Source organism: Sander lucioperca, chromosome 9 (genome assembly GCF_008315115.2).
Source record: "Sander lucioperca isolate FBNREF2018 chromosome 9, SLUC_FBN_1.2, whole genome shotgun sequence".
NCBI classification, from domain to species: Eukaryota; Metazoa; Chordata; class Actinopteri; order Perciformes; family Percidae; genus Sander; species Sander lucioperca.
Genome location: NC_050181.1, coordinates 39,388,175 through 39,402,693, shown reverse-complemented (window position 1 = coordinate 39,402,693; position 14,519 = coordinate 39,388,175). Strand labels below are relative to the sequence as shown.

At 40.2% G+C, this 14,519-nt stretch overlaps 1 protein-coding gene across 2 annotated transcripts; it reads right to left on the bottom strand.

Moving 5' to 3' along the window:
• Nucleotides 1–698: 698 nt before the first annotated feature.
• Nucleotides 699–13,773, bottom strand: LOC116037155. Of its 2 annotated transcripts, none has more exons than XM_031280954.2 (4): nucleotides 13,462–13,773; nucleotides 9,306–9,344; nucleotides 6,083–6,195; nucleotides 699–4,796 (listed from the first exon to the last, which is right to left on the bottom strand). In XM_031280954.2, exons 3-4 carry the CDS (start codon nucleotides 6,180–6,182, stop codon nucleotides 1,558–1,560), a joined length of 3,339 nt encoding a protein of 1,112 aa, XP_031136814.1. In that variant the 5' UTR covers nucleotides 6,183–6,195; nucleotides 9,306–9,344; nucleotides 13,462–13,773; the 3' UTR covers nucleotides 699–1,557. The 2 variants fall into 2 exon arrangements, with proteins under 2 accessions (XP_031136814.1, XP_035861645.1); XM_036005752.1 differs by having other exon boundaries at nucleotides 6,083–6,190.
• Nucleotides 13,774–14,519: the final 746 nt, after the last annotated feature.

Below are 14,519 nucleotides of genomic sequence, written 5' to 3'. Positions count from 1 at the left end.
GCAACCAAAATATGGACACAACTTTATTATCAAACTAACAAGTTTCAAAGTATCATTCAGTGACTTTACACCCAAACGTAAGAGAGAAGTTACACACAGCTGGTGCAACAGGCTGCTGGAAGAGAAAACGGAGCTGCAGAGAGTAAAGAAAGCCACACTGACACATCAGAGGACAACAGACAACACTTGAGGCATAATAACATTTAGTTATTGTTTATTATTGAATCATTTCTCCATCTTTCAGTGGCAGCCATCGTATTACCCCACAGGACAATAACATGTGAGTAAATACATACATCAGTATCAGGAGTCATTTAATCTTGTCTTGTCTTCATGTTTTTAAATCTCCAAGAAAATAAACGTAATATCTAATCTAATAGTGGATAAACATGTTAAACTGAGCAGGAAGCTGTTAACCCAGTGTAAAAATATGAACAGGGTTAAAGAAAAGAAATAGATTTAAACCTATATGTGAACCTCCTTATACTAAAATTTGTATTTCTGATTAAAATGTATTTTCAAAAAAAACGTTTCTTTATGATTCAGGAGAACAGGACAATAACATGTTAATGAATACACATCAATACAATAAGTTTCGAACATTATTCACATTAATTAATGTTTTTCATATCTCAGAGAAAATAAATTGAAGAGTAGATAAAAGAAACTTTAAAAATTTAACAAGAAGCTGATATTGCGGTTGAAAAACCTGAATTTAACAATGTAAATACAAATGTTCAGGTTTGCAGAGATAGAGCTGCCAACATGACATCATGACTTTACGTAAACATACACGATGCTCAAAATGCGTACAGATAACACGCCAAGTGGCGTGTTAGCTGAGCTATCCGCGTGTATGTCTACGCTGTATACACGGATTCATTTTTTCATGTAAGTCTAAGTATCTCAGTATTGAGACTTTGTGTCCCGTTTTTTCTTTATTATCTGTGTCAGAATGGATCTCGTCTTTGTCTTGGTGGTTATCTGTTTAGGGGGACATTCTAAAACTCTTAACGTAAAAAAGCTTAACGTGGTTTAATGTACCTAAACAACAATCAGTGATCACCAAATTTCTCTCTCATAATGCTCCTCATAACCACTGAAAACTGTCAAAAAAATCAAACCCAAAGTCAAATTATTATGGACGTTATCTGACATTAAGCGTTTCTGCTTCATTGAGGCTATTGTAAGGAAAAGGCTTAACGTGGTTTAATGTACCTAAACAATGATCAGTGATATGGAATAGGTCACTGATGTATTGACAGTTTTCAGTGGTTATAAGGGGCAATATGAGAGAGACTTTTAGTGATCATTGATCGTTGTTTAGGTACGTTAAACCACGTTAAGTCTTTTCCTCGCCATAGGCGCCAAAGAAGAAGAAAACGTTAATGTGAGATAACTTCTATAATCATTGGATTTTGGTTTAGTTTTTTTGACAGGCTTAAGTATTCATGACAATATATGGCCATGAGAAATGTGGTGATCACTGGTTGTTGTTTAGGTACATTAAACCACGTTAAGCTTTTTCACGTTAAGCATTTTAGAATGTCCCTCTGTTTAGGTCTTGTTAGGGTCTAGATTCAAACTTCTTCCTGAAGTGTAAAAAAAACGGTGATATCGTTTTTGTATGGCTTCCAGGGACAGAACTCGTTGCTTCCAGCCTGGCTTGGCCTCAGATATCTCTCCCTCAATAAGCATGTCAATGTACTGGGAAGTAAAGAGAGGATTTGGCTTCAGTGTTTTCTCTTTAAGTTTGTTGAAACACTCAGTAGATCTCTCTATCAGTGTGTCCACCTCAGCCATCATAGGAAAATATTCAGTTTTCCCTTTTATCTCCTCAAGCTTGGCTAGCCCAGAATTAACCTGCGTTTGCAAAGTTTTATATAAATTCCTGAGCTGCTCTCTTTTTCTGAGAACCTCTTTAGTCATTGTCAAGCTTTTAGTGTCTATGACATTCAAAGAAACAAAAAATCTTTTCAGGCTTTTGGTCCCCATGTTCCAACACATCTGATGAAAGCCTAAATCTTCATCGTCATCATACTCACTCATGCTGTCTGCTGCAGATGATTTGTTGTCTGTAAACAATGCTGAATTATTGAATTTGAAGTGAACTGGAAGCCCATCTTTTGTTTTAGGACATGGGACACCTGAAGCAGTGATTGCCTTTAGAACTGGTGGTTGCTGGCCGTCTGCAGATGTCACCAGAACCCGGATGTTTTCTGCCACATCTTTGCCAAAGATTGAGAGCACAGAATCCAAAAAACATTTCTGTGACTGTGTGAGTTGTGTTAAAGTAGCTTGAGCTACGAAACACACAGTGTCAATTTCATTGACACTTTGCTTAGCGGAGAAGAGATTGCGCAGATGTGCAATGATCTCCTCGTCTCTTTCTATGCCTCCTGTATCTCCAAAGCCTGGAGTGTCAACAATGGTCAGTGAGTAGTTGATTTTAAAACCATCCTGGTGGTTGATTTTGTACACAGTGACTTCAGAGGTCTTGCTTTTAGCTTTTGATCTCGACTGATCCTTGTCAATTAATTTGAACCTGAAACTGTCCTTCCACTCTACACCAACTATGTAGTTGATCATTGCATTGATCAGAGTGGACTTTCCTGATCCAGTCACCCCAAAAAGCATTATAGTGCGATTTCGTTTTGTGCTTTCTTTGCCAAAACTGAATCTTCGGCATCCACTGATGTTCACATCTTCTTCTGTCAGAGTCAGTTTGTAAACTGATGGTGAATCAGAATTTATCTTTTCGCATTTTCTTCTGAGGGATTCTGTTAGTGTAAACTTTGTTGTGCGGACGTTAACAGCGATGCTTTCTTTGCTTCTGCCAGCTTCACCACAATCACATCTGACCCTGACAACATATTCTGTCTCTGACTGAAGCTCTGATATAATCGCCTTTTCAGCTCCTGCCATCATTTCGTTCCATTGGAGATCTTCCTCTTTCATCCCGTTGTCTGTTTTGGCGTACTCCACGATGTAGCTCAGACTGTGGACATCTTGTCCAAGCCCAGCAGGTTTCTCCCAGCTAACTGATATCTCTCTTGAGTTTGGTTCAACTCGAGGTTTTCCAGGAGGGCTGCAAGGTAACGTTTTAGTGGAACCACTGACTTCATTGGCTGGCCCAACACCTACTGAGGTCACTGCTCTGCATCTGAACATATACTCTGTGTTAGGACTCAGATTGCTCACTGTGACTTCTTCAGATTTTGATGCTGTCTTCTGTTTCCATCCATCCTCTCCACTGACACAGTACTCAACAGAATAGGAGGTGATGTCCTCTGCTCCAAATCTGGGTGGAGAAATCTTCAGCGTCACACTGTTGAGGTTAATATCACTTACTGTCACTGTTTCAGGCTTTGAAGGTGGCTCAAAGTTCTCACTGACAGGAAAGCTGCCTTTATAAAGGTAGATGCTTGAACCTTTCTGTGTCTCATTTGTTGAACCCGCTGTCAGGAACTTAATCTTCTTGTTCTCCTTGTTGGCCTCTGCAAAGTCACTGAAGAGATTTGCTTTACACCACATTTCTTCTGATACTTTTTTTGAGGCGTACCATTGTTCCTTCTCTACATCGTAAATATGTGTATCTTGAGGGTCGTCTGTTGTTTGTTTTAAGTAGTTTGATAAAGCTGAGAGGTACGGTTCAGCACGTCCCAATGAGGTGAAGACAAAACACACAGCATGTTCTGCACTGAGACTTTCTTTGTACAGATGATTTTGAGATGGAACGATCTTGGTGTTTTTCATCATGTTGGTGAAAGACATCAATGTGTCAATTTCTCTCTCTTTACAGTCCATCCACTTGTTTAAGGTTTTGCTGTTGAAAGGAGAAGAATGTCTCTTCTTCAGGATCTCTGCGAGCACAGCCTCCTCTTCTCCTCCTCCTCGGATTGATGGAAGTTTGTTTGCCAAGGTTTGTTGGAAGTCCAGCTTGAACTCAGAGGACAGTTCTTTAACTTTTTTAATCTTTTTGCTAATCTGTGGGAACTGCTGTGCAATGGTGGTTCTCAGGGCATCATTGTACCTTATTTCCAGCTCACTGAAGTCCTCCAGGACATTTTGTGAATCTTTAACTAACTTTGCACTTATCCGACGGACGAGTTTAGCAGCAGAAGAATCTAAAGTTGTCAATGGCAACAGCCAGACCTTCATTGGTACTGCGTTTTCTCCGTTGGCTCCCAACAATTTTGGGAGGCTTTGGTAGACTTCTACAGCATCCTGAAAGGATGTAGGAGATTTCTGAAGGGAAAAGTCTCCAAAGAATCTGCAGGACAATTTGTTAACCTTTTCATTGTCTTCCATTTTCAGGGAACTTCCACCCTCTATGGCACAGCTGGGAATCTTCTTGATCATCACCTTCAAGTTGCCCTGAATGTCTTGATGATCTTCGTTTTCGGACACCTCACGGTCAAAGACAAAGAAGGCTTGTGCCCCATAAAGAATAGCTGTGACTACATGTGTTGCTAATCCTTTATCAAACACATACGGATGCTTCACATGGTCTCTTCCAAGATGATCCATCGACAGTTCCTTGATCTTTGTGGTAGCTTTGTAGTTCAGTGTTACTCTGGCCTGATTTTTGGAAGTCTTACTGTCATTCAGATATTTGGCCGATCCTCCAACCTCTACCAGTCCACTTAAAAAACTTGCCTTAAGTGATCCTTCAACATTTAGTGCTGAAGATTTATCTGCAATTGATTCAGATGCAACTATCTCAAAATCATTATAGTTCTGCGGTCTTTCTCCAATATGATTAATCAGGTCATCACGGTCCCACAGTGTCATTCCTGCAAAAGAAAAAACAAAAATTAAGTTAAACTTTCAAAACCAGCCAGACAGGAGGTGTTGTTACGTCCTAAAGACAGATACAAACTGAATTTATTTTGAAAGTTTTAGCACCCTCCTCATCATTCTTCCTGATTAAATTGTATAAAAAAACTCAAATTTAGAATTTGTCAGTGATATAAGTCCTCTAAGAGCATGTATGATAACAGCTATGCTGTACATAATGGTTCCTGTATTTATTGTTTATTCATACTAATGTTTAATATATTTATTTTTATGTATGCACCTAGCCTCGTGAGACCGTCCTGATCTGGCGAGCTCCAGTTTTCCACTCGCAGATCAGTCTGGCATCTTGAGATAGAGAAAATTTGGAGCCGTTCGCCAAACGACCGACCAATCAGCGTTGGTTTTGAGGCGGGTTTATGTGTGAAGCAACGAGAATGAGCGAGATGAGCGTAGCTATATATAAGTTTTATCCGAATTAGAAAATATTCCTTCATTGAAAGAAGAGCAAAAAACGGCACTGGAGGGTTTTCTCGGAGGAAAAGATGGTTTTGCTCTTTCGGCAAGAGTTAGATATATCGTTGATCTGATTGGTTGATTTGGCCTGTCTATCACCAGCATAGGTGGTGATAGACAGATGGTTTATCCAATCAGCTAACCAGTATTTACGCCCTTTCCCAAAAGTTCTCCAACGGAAAGTTCACAGATGGATATGCCGAGCAAATGCGAAGCAATCCATCTGGTGGAGTCAGGTTAGTATGCATCAACCACGAAGTCAAATACCTTGTTACTTACTTGGCAATAAATCCCTTTCTGATTCTGATAATAAAGAGAGCCCTTTATGCTTTGTAGAGAAAAGAGGGGGATCCGTTTTATCTCTGAGTCTTATCATTCGTGTTATAGGGCATCTTTTGTGTTCTTGAACGCGGCAGTGCGGTGCAGATCGCAGGCAAGTGTGTTGGGGGCATGCCAAATTTGCTGGGCTCACCTGGCGTGGCTGTGGTACATTTGGATACAAGCTTATTTGGTGTTACTTCTTTGGTAGAAAGAAGTTCAAAACTGTTCACAGAAAGATCTGTGAGTTCTCCAGAATATCCAGACATTGTGTCAGGAAACATGTCCCTCCTATTTTTATCCCAATTCCAGTAAAGTAAAATACCTCCCGGTGCAGCAGTGAGTGATCACATTAAAATAATCGAGCTAAACTGATCAAAAGATCTGAGATAAAACGTTGTTGAATATGACTACGATGAAAGTTTGGTGGTGAAGCATTAAGAATCCTTACCAGGGACGATTGAGTCTTCGCGGCAGTCGTACAACATCCCGAGGCCAAAAGGTCGGCCGAGCGCCGCCATCTCCATCGTCCTGCTGGCTCCAGAGTCCATTGCTCAGCCTGGACTGGACAAAAATGAATAACAGCTTGTTAGTTCACCTGTCTGACTGAAATATTTGGTAATATGTTAAACCACCCTGACATTTTGACTTTAATTGGTGCAATAGACATAAACATTACTCAAAAGCAAGAAGTTGGCAATTTATACAATAGGATGTTTCATGAAAATGATAACAAAGGGATAAATGAATCAAAATTGATGCAAAATGTCTTTAAAAACAACCACAAAATAATAATAATAATAATTATAATAATAATAATAATAATAATAATAATAATAATAATAATACATTTATATGCAATACACCAAAATATATATTTAAAATGACCATGAAGAGAATACAGATACAAAGAAATCATTATCGATATCAGATTGTATGAATAGTGAAGTGAGTGGTGAGTTCCTGAACTCATCCAGAACCTGTACACTTGAAAGTCTGTTAAAGACTTCAAAATGACAGTGGAAAGTCCTCTTTATTAGTCTATAGCGATGATAGTCAATCAAATTATATTTCTTTTTCTTGGATAAAATTCTCATCACACACTTGATAGCCATTTCAATTCCAGAACTCGCCTCCCTACGTGCACATGTTCCACCAAAACAAGTTTGTTCCCGGGGCTATTTTGAAGAGACACCATTGCTGCACCCAGCGCTGCCCAAGACAATTGTGATTGGTTTAAAGGAATGCCAATAAAGAGCATGCCAGAGCATGTTTCTCTCCTATTCAGGAATATGCTGTGTGGACCGGCCAGACCTTCCCTTCCCAGTGTTGTGGAGAAGGCTCTGGCAATGAAAGACTACCTCTTTATGACATCTTTAACCCTCAACACTCTGAGATCTGCTACAGGCTCTTATATTCCAGAAGAATATAGACTGCATCAGAGGACACAACTGGAGATTCTAATCTAGATTCAAAAGACATTGATGTTTACATTTTAAGTAACGTGTATGTTAGTTATCTAAATTCCTGGTCAAAGGACAAAGGCTTTGGACGTTGTTGGGCTGTCTTGGCTGACATGCCTCTATAACGTCAGGGACCGGGACAGTGCCTCTGGACTGGCAAACCGGGGAGGGGGTTCCCATTTTTAAAAAAGGGGACCGGAGAGTGTCACACAATCAGGGTATTAAACTACTCAGCTTCCCAGGGAAAGCCTATACCAAGGTGCTGGAAAGGAGGCTCCAACCGATTGTCTAACCTCGGATTAGGAGGAACAATGCAGACTCCGTCCTGGCCGTGGTACAGTGGACCTGCTCTTCGCTACTTGACAGTGCTTGGGAATTTGCCAATCCACTCTCATGTGCTTTGTGGACTTGGAGAAGGCTTACAATTGAGTCCCTTGGGTCGTCTTGTGAGAGCTCTTGCAGGAATATGGGGTACCGGGCCGTTAGTATGTATCAGGGTTGGTACGCAGATTTCTGTGCCTCATTTCGGTGCCACTTATGGCCCTGACACACCAACCCAATAATCGGCCATCGGACAGTCTGGCAAGGTCAGTGACTTGAGTCTGTTCGGTGTGTTCCGTGCCGTTGTCCGTCTGAGGAGCTGTCGGCCTTCATTTTTGCTGTACCTGACTTGCTGGGTTGGAGGGCGGGCAGTCGGACTCAATGACCAGTCTGATTGGTGAACTGCTAACCCGGAAATGACGAGAGGGATGAGCGTGACTAAACCTCTCAAAATTTGATGAAAATCTTTGTCGATCTGAAATGAAAACATATTCAGCAACTGCATGGGCCGCCATTATGCCTGGTTGAAAAATCCGGGCGCATTCAGCCGGACCCATGTGACGCGTTCGCGCAATCGACTACCGTTTTTTTTTTTTGTTTGGCGACAATACAGATTAGCGCCACCTGCTGTTAAGGAGACGTATTATGTCTTGCGCACGGGCAGAACTTATGCTCATGTCGGCGTCAATTCAGTGTGTTCTGAGGCACTTTTTTGACCTTGGGGAGCCTACTGATCAGTCCGACTGCCTTTTCTGCCAAAGGTCGGCCGTTGGGTTGGTGTGTCAGGGGCTTTAAATGCCTGCGCTGCACTCTGGTGCTCCGAAACGGACCTTACAGGGAACAGAAGCATCACTGCATGTGACGCTAGTTAACAATACACTTGGCAGCCGGCAACGTTAAGCCTAACGTTAGCTAGTAGCTGAATTAAAGTGATGGTTCGGAATAATTTCACCCTAGGCTGCTTTGCACCTTGACCTCGAGCCAAACAAGCCCCCATAAGCTTTTTCCCCGTGTTATAATGTTGGTCGAGTTAGCGTTATCAGCTGGTTAGCTTAGTGCAGGCGCTAATGGATCCATGTATGTATCTCGTAAATTACCCCACTAATAATGCCCGGAATGATACCAAACTTCTACAGTAGTACAAATAGTTTCTGTACTTATAAAATGAGGCATTACAAAGTTTGTAACTACACCAGAAGTATATTTAAATAACAATTGCCTGATGGATACTCCTCTCGGCTGCTATCGCGCTATTGCGCAGTAGCAGCCGAGAGGTGTATCCATCACTTTAAACACGGTTAAAAAGCTGAAAGCTAAACGGTCTAACGTGTGGCTGCTTTTCCCGGGAAAGTATTCCGTCACTGTCACAGTCTGCAGCTAAAGACACAGAGTAGACTAGCTGCACTTTGAGACACCATGGACACTGCCAGAGAAAAAAACACATACAGGACTTCATGTTGCATTCAATTGCACCTTATGAGCTCATGGTGCATGCAATGTTGTTGTAAATGAGACTGAACTAAGGCATGTCTATCACCTTCTCTCCTAGGGAGTGGTGCCCCGATCTTATTCTCTTTTGAATATTAAACAAATTATTGTTGATAGCCAAAATAGAGTAAAGGCATTCTGTAAATTAAATATTAATGTATTATAATGAATTAATTAACCATCTAAATAAGCTACTTCTACTATGCAATAATTACCTTTCTCTTTAGTTCATTTCAGACATTTAAAAAGGTTTTTTAAGTCTATCCGAACATTGCTTTAAAAAATATTAAGGCCTTTAGTCTGCAGACTACCTCAAGGATCATTCTAATTTATTATAACTTGCATTTTATTTTTGGTAGTTTTGTCCATAAATAGTATCAGTCACATTAACTTTGTACTCACCTAGTTAATATCTGAGATCTGGGACCAAGGTTGACATCACTGTAGAGAAACAGATGATCAGACAGGTTAGAAATAAACGTAACAGAAATTACAAAATCCTAATTTTGTTGTTATGTTTCCATGTTTCTAAAACACATTTTGTTTGTCTACTTCTTTGTTTCTGTAAAGCAGTGTTATATAAATAAAGTTGTCAATGCACAGTGCTGAGCGCCACTTTCTTTTGAACTTGTCAAATAATCATGAAAAACAATTAAATGTCCCTTCTACTTTTATTCTATTTCTATGGTTATAATACAAAAAGAGAATAATGTTTATACCAAATCATTTAACTGAACATACTGTACATGCCAAATATGTCAAAGCATAATATACACATTTTGCCATACTATTATGTACATATTTTTTGTCATGTGGTTTATATTATCAATCAATATCAACCTATTCGTCAATAGATTGATCCCTTCATTCCATTTCTATCTATTGCATTACATCACATTACTAACTAGACTGCAACCTCAGTTTATATTTTCATCAACAAAAGTTGTTTTGTGTACATATAGCTATCAATTTTCCTGTGGGTAACAGATCAAGGCAGCAACATAATCAAAGCCCTGGAACCATATAGGAGACTTTCTTGTCTCGATTACCTAATTAATACTGTCGTTCGCCACGGTCTGCATGCTGACGCACTGGCCGACAACGCGCCGGGTATAGGAGAGACCATATCTGCAGCTAAAGGACTCGTGAGATATCTGAAACAATCTGGCCTGGTTGCGCAATTATCGAAGCCAGTGCTACATATAGGGGAGATACGATTTAGCACAGTTTAGTATTCACACTCAAGTCAGTGCAGGACATACTGTATACCCAGAGCTACGGGAGAAACTGGAGAGGCATAGCTTTCTCCCCACCCAATTAGGCTAATAAAGTAATGATTAAAAAAACACAAAGGATGGTGGTGGGACATATCGGCCGAGTTCGGGCCGAGTTTGGGCCTAGTTCGGGCCGAGTTCGGGCTTGAGCAGAGAATCTAAACTCTATGTAGGAGCCACATACCGTATGTTGTTTATGGTCTCATTTATATTGTTTATTGATTATTATATTGTGCACTTATATTGTAGGTGGTGGGTGTTTTCATCGCAGCTTGAGCGGAAGTGATAACATTATATTTGTTTGCTTCACCTGTTCACCTGTTGGTTTTTTGGGCTTTGACAGAGAGCGGGGTGAGCCTGGGAGCGACACACTTTCTGTTGACCGCTGCACTAACGTACTTATTTTGACTCACAAAGTAACTTTACATTTGGTAACTGCAGTACTAGTTGTATTTTACTTGTGGAGGAATAAATCATTGCAATACAATCTTGAGCGTGTCACAGTGTGTTAACCCTTGTGTGTTGTCTTCCCATCCCATGCAACTTTTTTTTTTCTGGGTAAAAATTTCTAATAAATTTTTGGTGACGTTTTTGTCACTTTTTCCAAAAGAAATTAGTCACTTTTTTTCGATGTTTTTATCACATTTTTTGACTTTTTGGTCACTTTTTTCCCAATTTTTTTGTCACAAATTTCTGATGTTATTGTCGATGTTTTTGTCGATTTTTATAAAAACAATTTTGACGTTTTTGTTTTTTTTCCAATGTTCTTTGATAATTTTTTTTTCAAATGCTATAAAATTGAATAACACACCCAAATTCAACAAAAGTAATGAACTGATCATTTATTTTACTTGTTAAGAGTAATGGTTGTATGGAACCATCCACGTTATTTTTTTGGACAATTTGTTTGAAAGAAACCCAAATTTCTGTTATAGAAACTTTTTGAAAAATGGGTCAAATTTGACCCGAGGACAACAGGAAGGTTAATGCATCTCGCAGTGTTTAGTCCCTCGCGGCAGCACTTTGTTGGACTGCTTACAGCCGCAACAAGCGGTCTCCAACCTCTCTTTATCTGACGGCTCCTTTAAATAAAAACTAAAGTGGCCAAGAGCTACTTGCATCACATCGCTTACATTTATTTACATAACACACATAAGCTGAATTAAGCTACTTTTTGTACACGAATGAAATAGCAATACCCAAAGCTTATGAAAAATCTTCACTTCATGTCAAGATTCATGACTATTTTACACACTGAAAATATTCCCATCAGGGTCCAAGAAAACATTACCATTTAACACGTCTCTGGCCCACAAAGTTAGCGCCCTCACTTTTAATATCGTGGTTATTTTGTGTCTCAGTTTGTCAACCTACTGGCGAGCTTCTGGAAACCTGCTCCCGGTAGCTCACAAGCTACTTATTGGAGACCTCTGATATATACTATGGGTCCTATCTTGCAAACGGCGCAGCGCAAAGCCAGACACAAGTGTCTTTGTTAGTTTAAGACCGACGCAGTTGTCAATTTCCCATCCAGCGCCCACGTTGTTTAAATAACAAATGCACCTGCGCCCATTTTTGCGCGCTCATGGGGGTGCTGGTCTTACAGGGAGGTGTGTTCTGGTGCATTCTGGGCGTATTGCTATCTTGAGGCAGCGGGAAGTGATGGCGCCATTGACCAACAAAAATCTGGTTAAAGTCAATAACGCAGCATTTCATTGTTATTTTAACAGAGCATTAGTAAAATGCTCCTAGGCTCGTGCACAGCGCGCACACTATGCTTGTTACACACACAGGGACACACAGCAGCACACACACATGCAGAAGATTACAAATAAAAATATTACGGTGCAAATTCCCCATCATAATAGCAATGCTCCAAGGTCCAAACGCGCCAGGCTTTTAAAGGGAATGGGAGATGATCCCTGATTGGTTTATTACATGTTACGCCCAAAACACACCTCTGAATAATGAAGACACTAAGTACAACCCTTTAGAACCATGCGCCCACCGCACAGACCCTTTTTTCTGCCGTCAAACTAGCAAAAGTGGATTTGGACACGCCCTAAACACACCTGCACCAGGCGCTTCACGCCGTGCACTTAGATTGTTAAAATAGGGCCCTAAATGTTTTTCTGCTTATATTTGTTGTCCGTTGACAGCTGCTCTCAGGATTAAAACCAGTTCAATGCTTCCCTCTGGTGGCTGCTACAACACACTGCCTCAAACACCACCTTCCACTAAAACTGTTGCTGCTGCTGCTTCGGCTGACAACCTTTATCTGTACAGCTTAATCACAAACTACAGGGCGTTTCCTAACAGAGAGGAGCTGCTGAGTCATTTCAGCGTTCAGAGCCTTTGGGTGAGGGTGAACGAACTGAAAGGCCTTAGTCCGCAGCTCTTTTATATGTTGTTAATAATATTAATGTATACTTATTAATCCTTCTTGGGGAAATTGAATTTTTTCACTCCGTTTATTATTTTCACAATCTGCACTAACTGTATATTGACTTTTCACTACATTTCAGCATTTGTATATACTAACTATTCATGCATATTGTGTTATTTCTGTACATCACTACCTAGACCACTATTTGCACTAACTGTATATGACTTTTCACTACATTCGGCATTTATATATTCTGGTTTACTGTGTTATTATTGACCTATATCACTGACCAGACCACTACTTGCAATACCTGTATATTGACTCTTTACTACATTTCAGCAGCGTTATAGACTGCCTATTCATGTATATTGTGTTACCATATCACTTTCGCATATCCATCGTCGTACTTACACCTCAGTTTGCACCGGCTTTGAAATGCTTACTTAATCTGCACTTTATGTAGCCTTTTGTATTCTGTATTCCTGTATTGTATTATATGTGAAACTGTATGTTGTCCTGCACGCTCATGCTTCTCGCCGTTGCAAATGAGAACCTGTTCTCAACGGCCTACCTGGTTAAATAAAGGTAAAATAAAAAATATATATATATTTTTTTTTTTATTATACACAGACTGAGCGACTGCCACCCCTTGCCAGGTTAATGTCAGAAAGTTAGATGTCAGCTGTTAGATTTCAGTTAATCATCATCAATTACTTATTTTACCTCCTGAATCTATCAAAACCTCACAGATTTAGGCCTATGAGACTGATACCTCTGTTTTGTAGTTCACAGCATGTACATATTGTTCTGATAATTTTTTAATGTAAATTCTGGTTTTGACTAAATTTGAGCAGATCTTGAGTTAGTGTATTTTACCTTTGTAGCACAGTGTACTCACCAGCTGTTGGCGCAGATTCTGCTGTTTTGTTGACAAAAACCTGATGGATTCTGTGGAATTTTTCTTCAGAGAAAAACACAGAGACTTGTCTCCACCGCAGCACTGCGGTATCTGAGACTATCTTTCATCTGAGGAAATGGGAAATGTGACATAGAAGCTCTGCTCTTTCAGTGTTGCTCCACCTACCTCAGTATACAGGCACATGTACGTTATAGTAAGGAGAAGGAAAACCTTTACTATCTTCTTTTGCTTTCTCTCTTCTTCAGTCTGTTACTACTGACCTCCTTCCTTTCATCGCCCACCTAATGAATAGCTGAAAAAGCAGCCATGGTTCAAAGTTCATTTGTTGTCATTGTACAACACAGGGTTGCCTTTCCTTTGGCATACACAAAATCACGCCAGTTTGTAATGTTTCCAGTCACCCAAAATTAAGAGAAAGTCCAAAATCTTCTTATAAAAAGCATTATAGTGCGATTCTGCCTTGTGCTGTCTTTGCCAAAACTGAATCTTCGGCACGTCCCAATGAAGGGAAACCAAAACCCACAGCATGTTCTGTTTGAGATGAGACTATGTTGGTGTTTTTCATCATGTTGGTGAAAGACGTGTGTAGATTTCTCTCTCTTTACAGTCCATCCACTCGTTCAGGTTTTTGTGAGAGGAAGATCTCCAATGGAACCAAATGATGGCAGTAGCAGAATATGTTGTCAGGGTCAGATGTGATTGTGCTGCGTGAAGTTATGTTTTCTTTCCAAACAACTGACTAATTCGCACCAGAGCTTGAATGTTTAGACGAGATCTTATGCACCGTTAGCCTGACAAGTCAGACCCACATCAAGATTTTGGGTCTGGGAACTCACCGTTGGCAGGGCTCAATCCGAGGGGCGGGATATTTTGTCTTTCAAATTCCCTCTGCACGCAATAGGATAGCGCTACAACCAGCCAGAGCAACGCTAGTTGATAGATTAAACTTTTGCCGTATCCGGTCGGCAAAACTCTGAACACATCTTCCTTTTTTAAGAATGACTTCAGTGCCGTTCTTTGTTCTTTTCTCAAAGAAA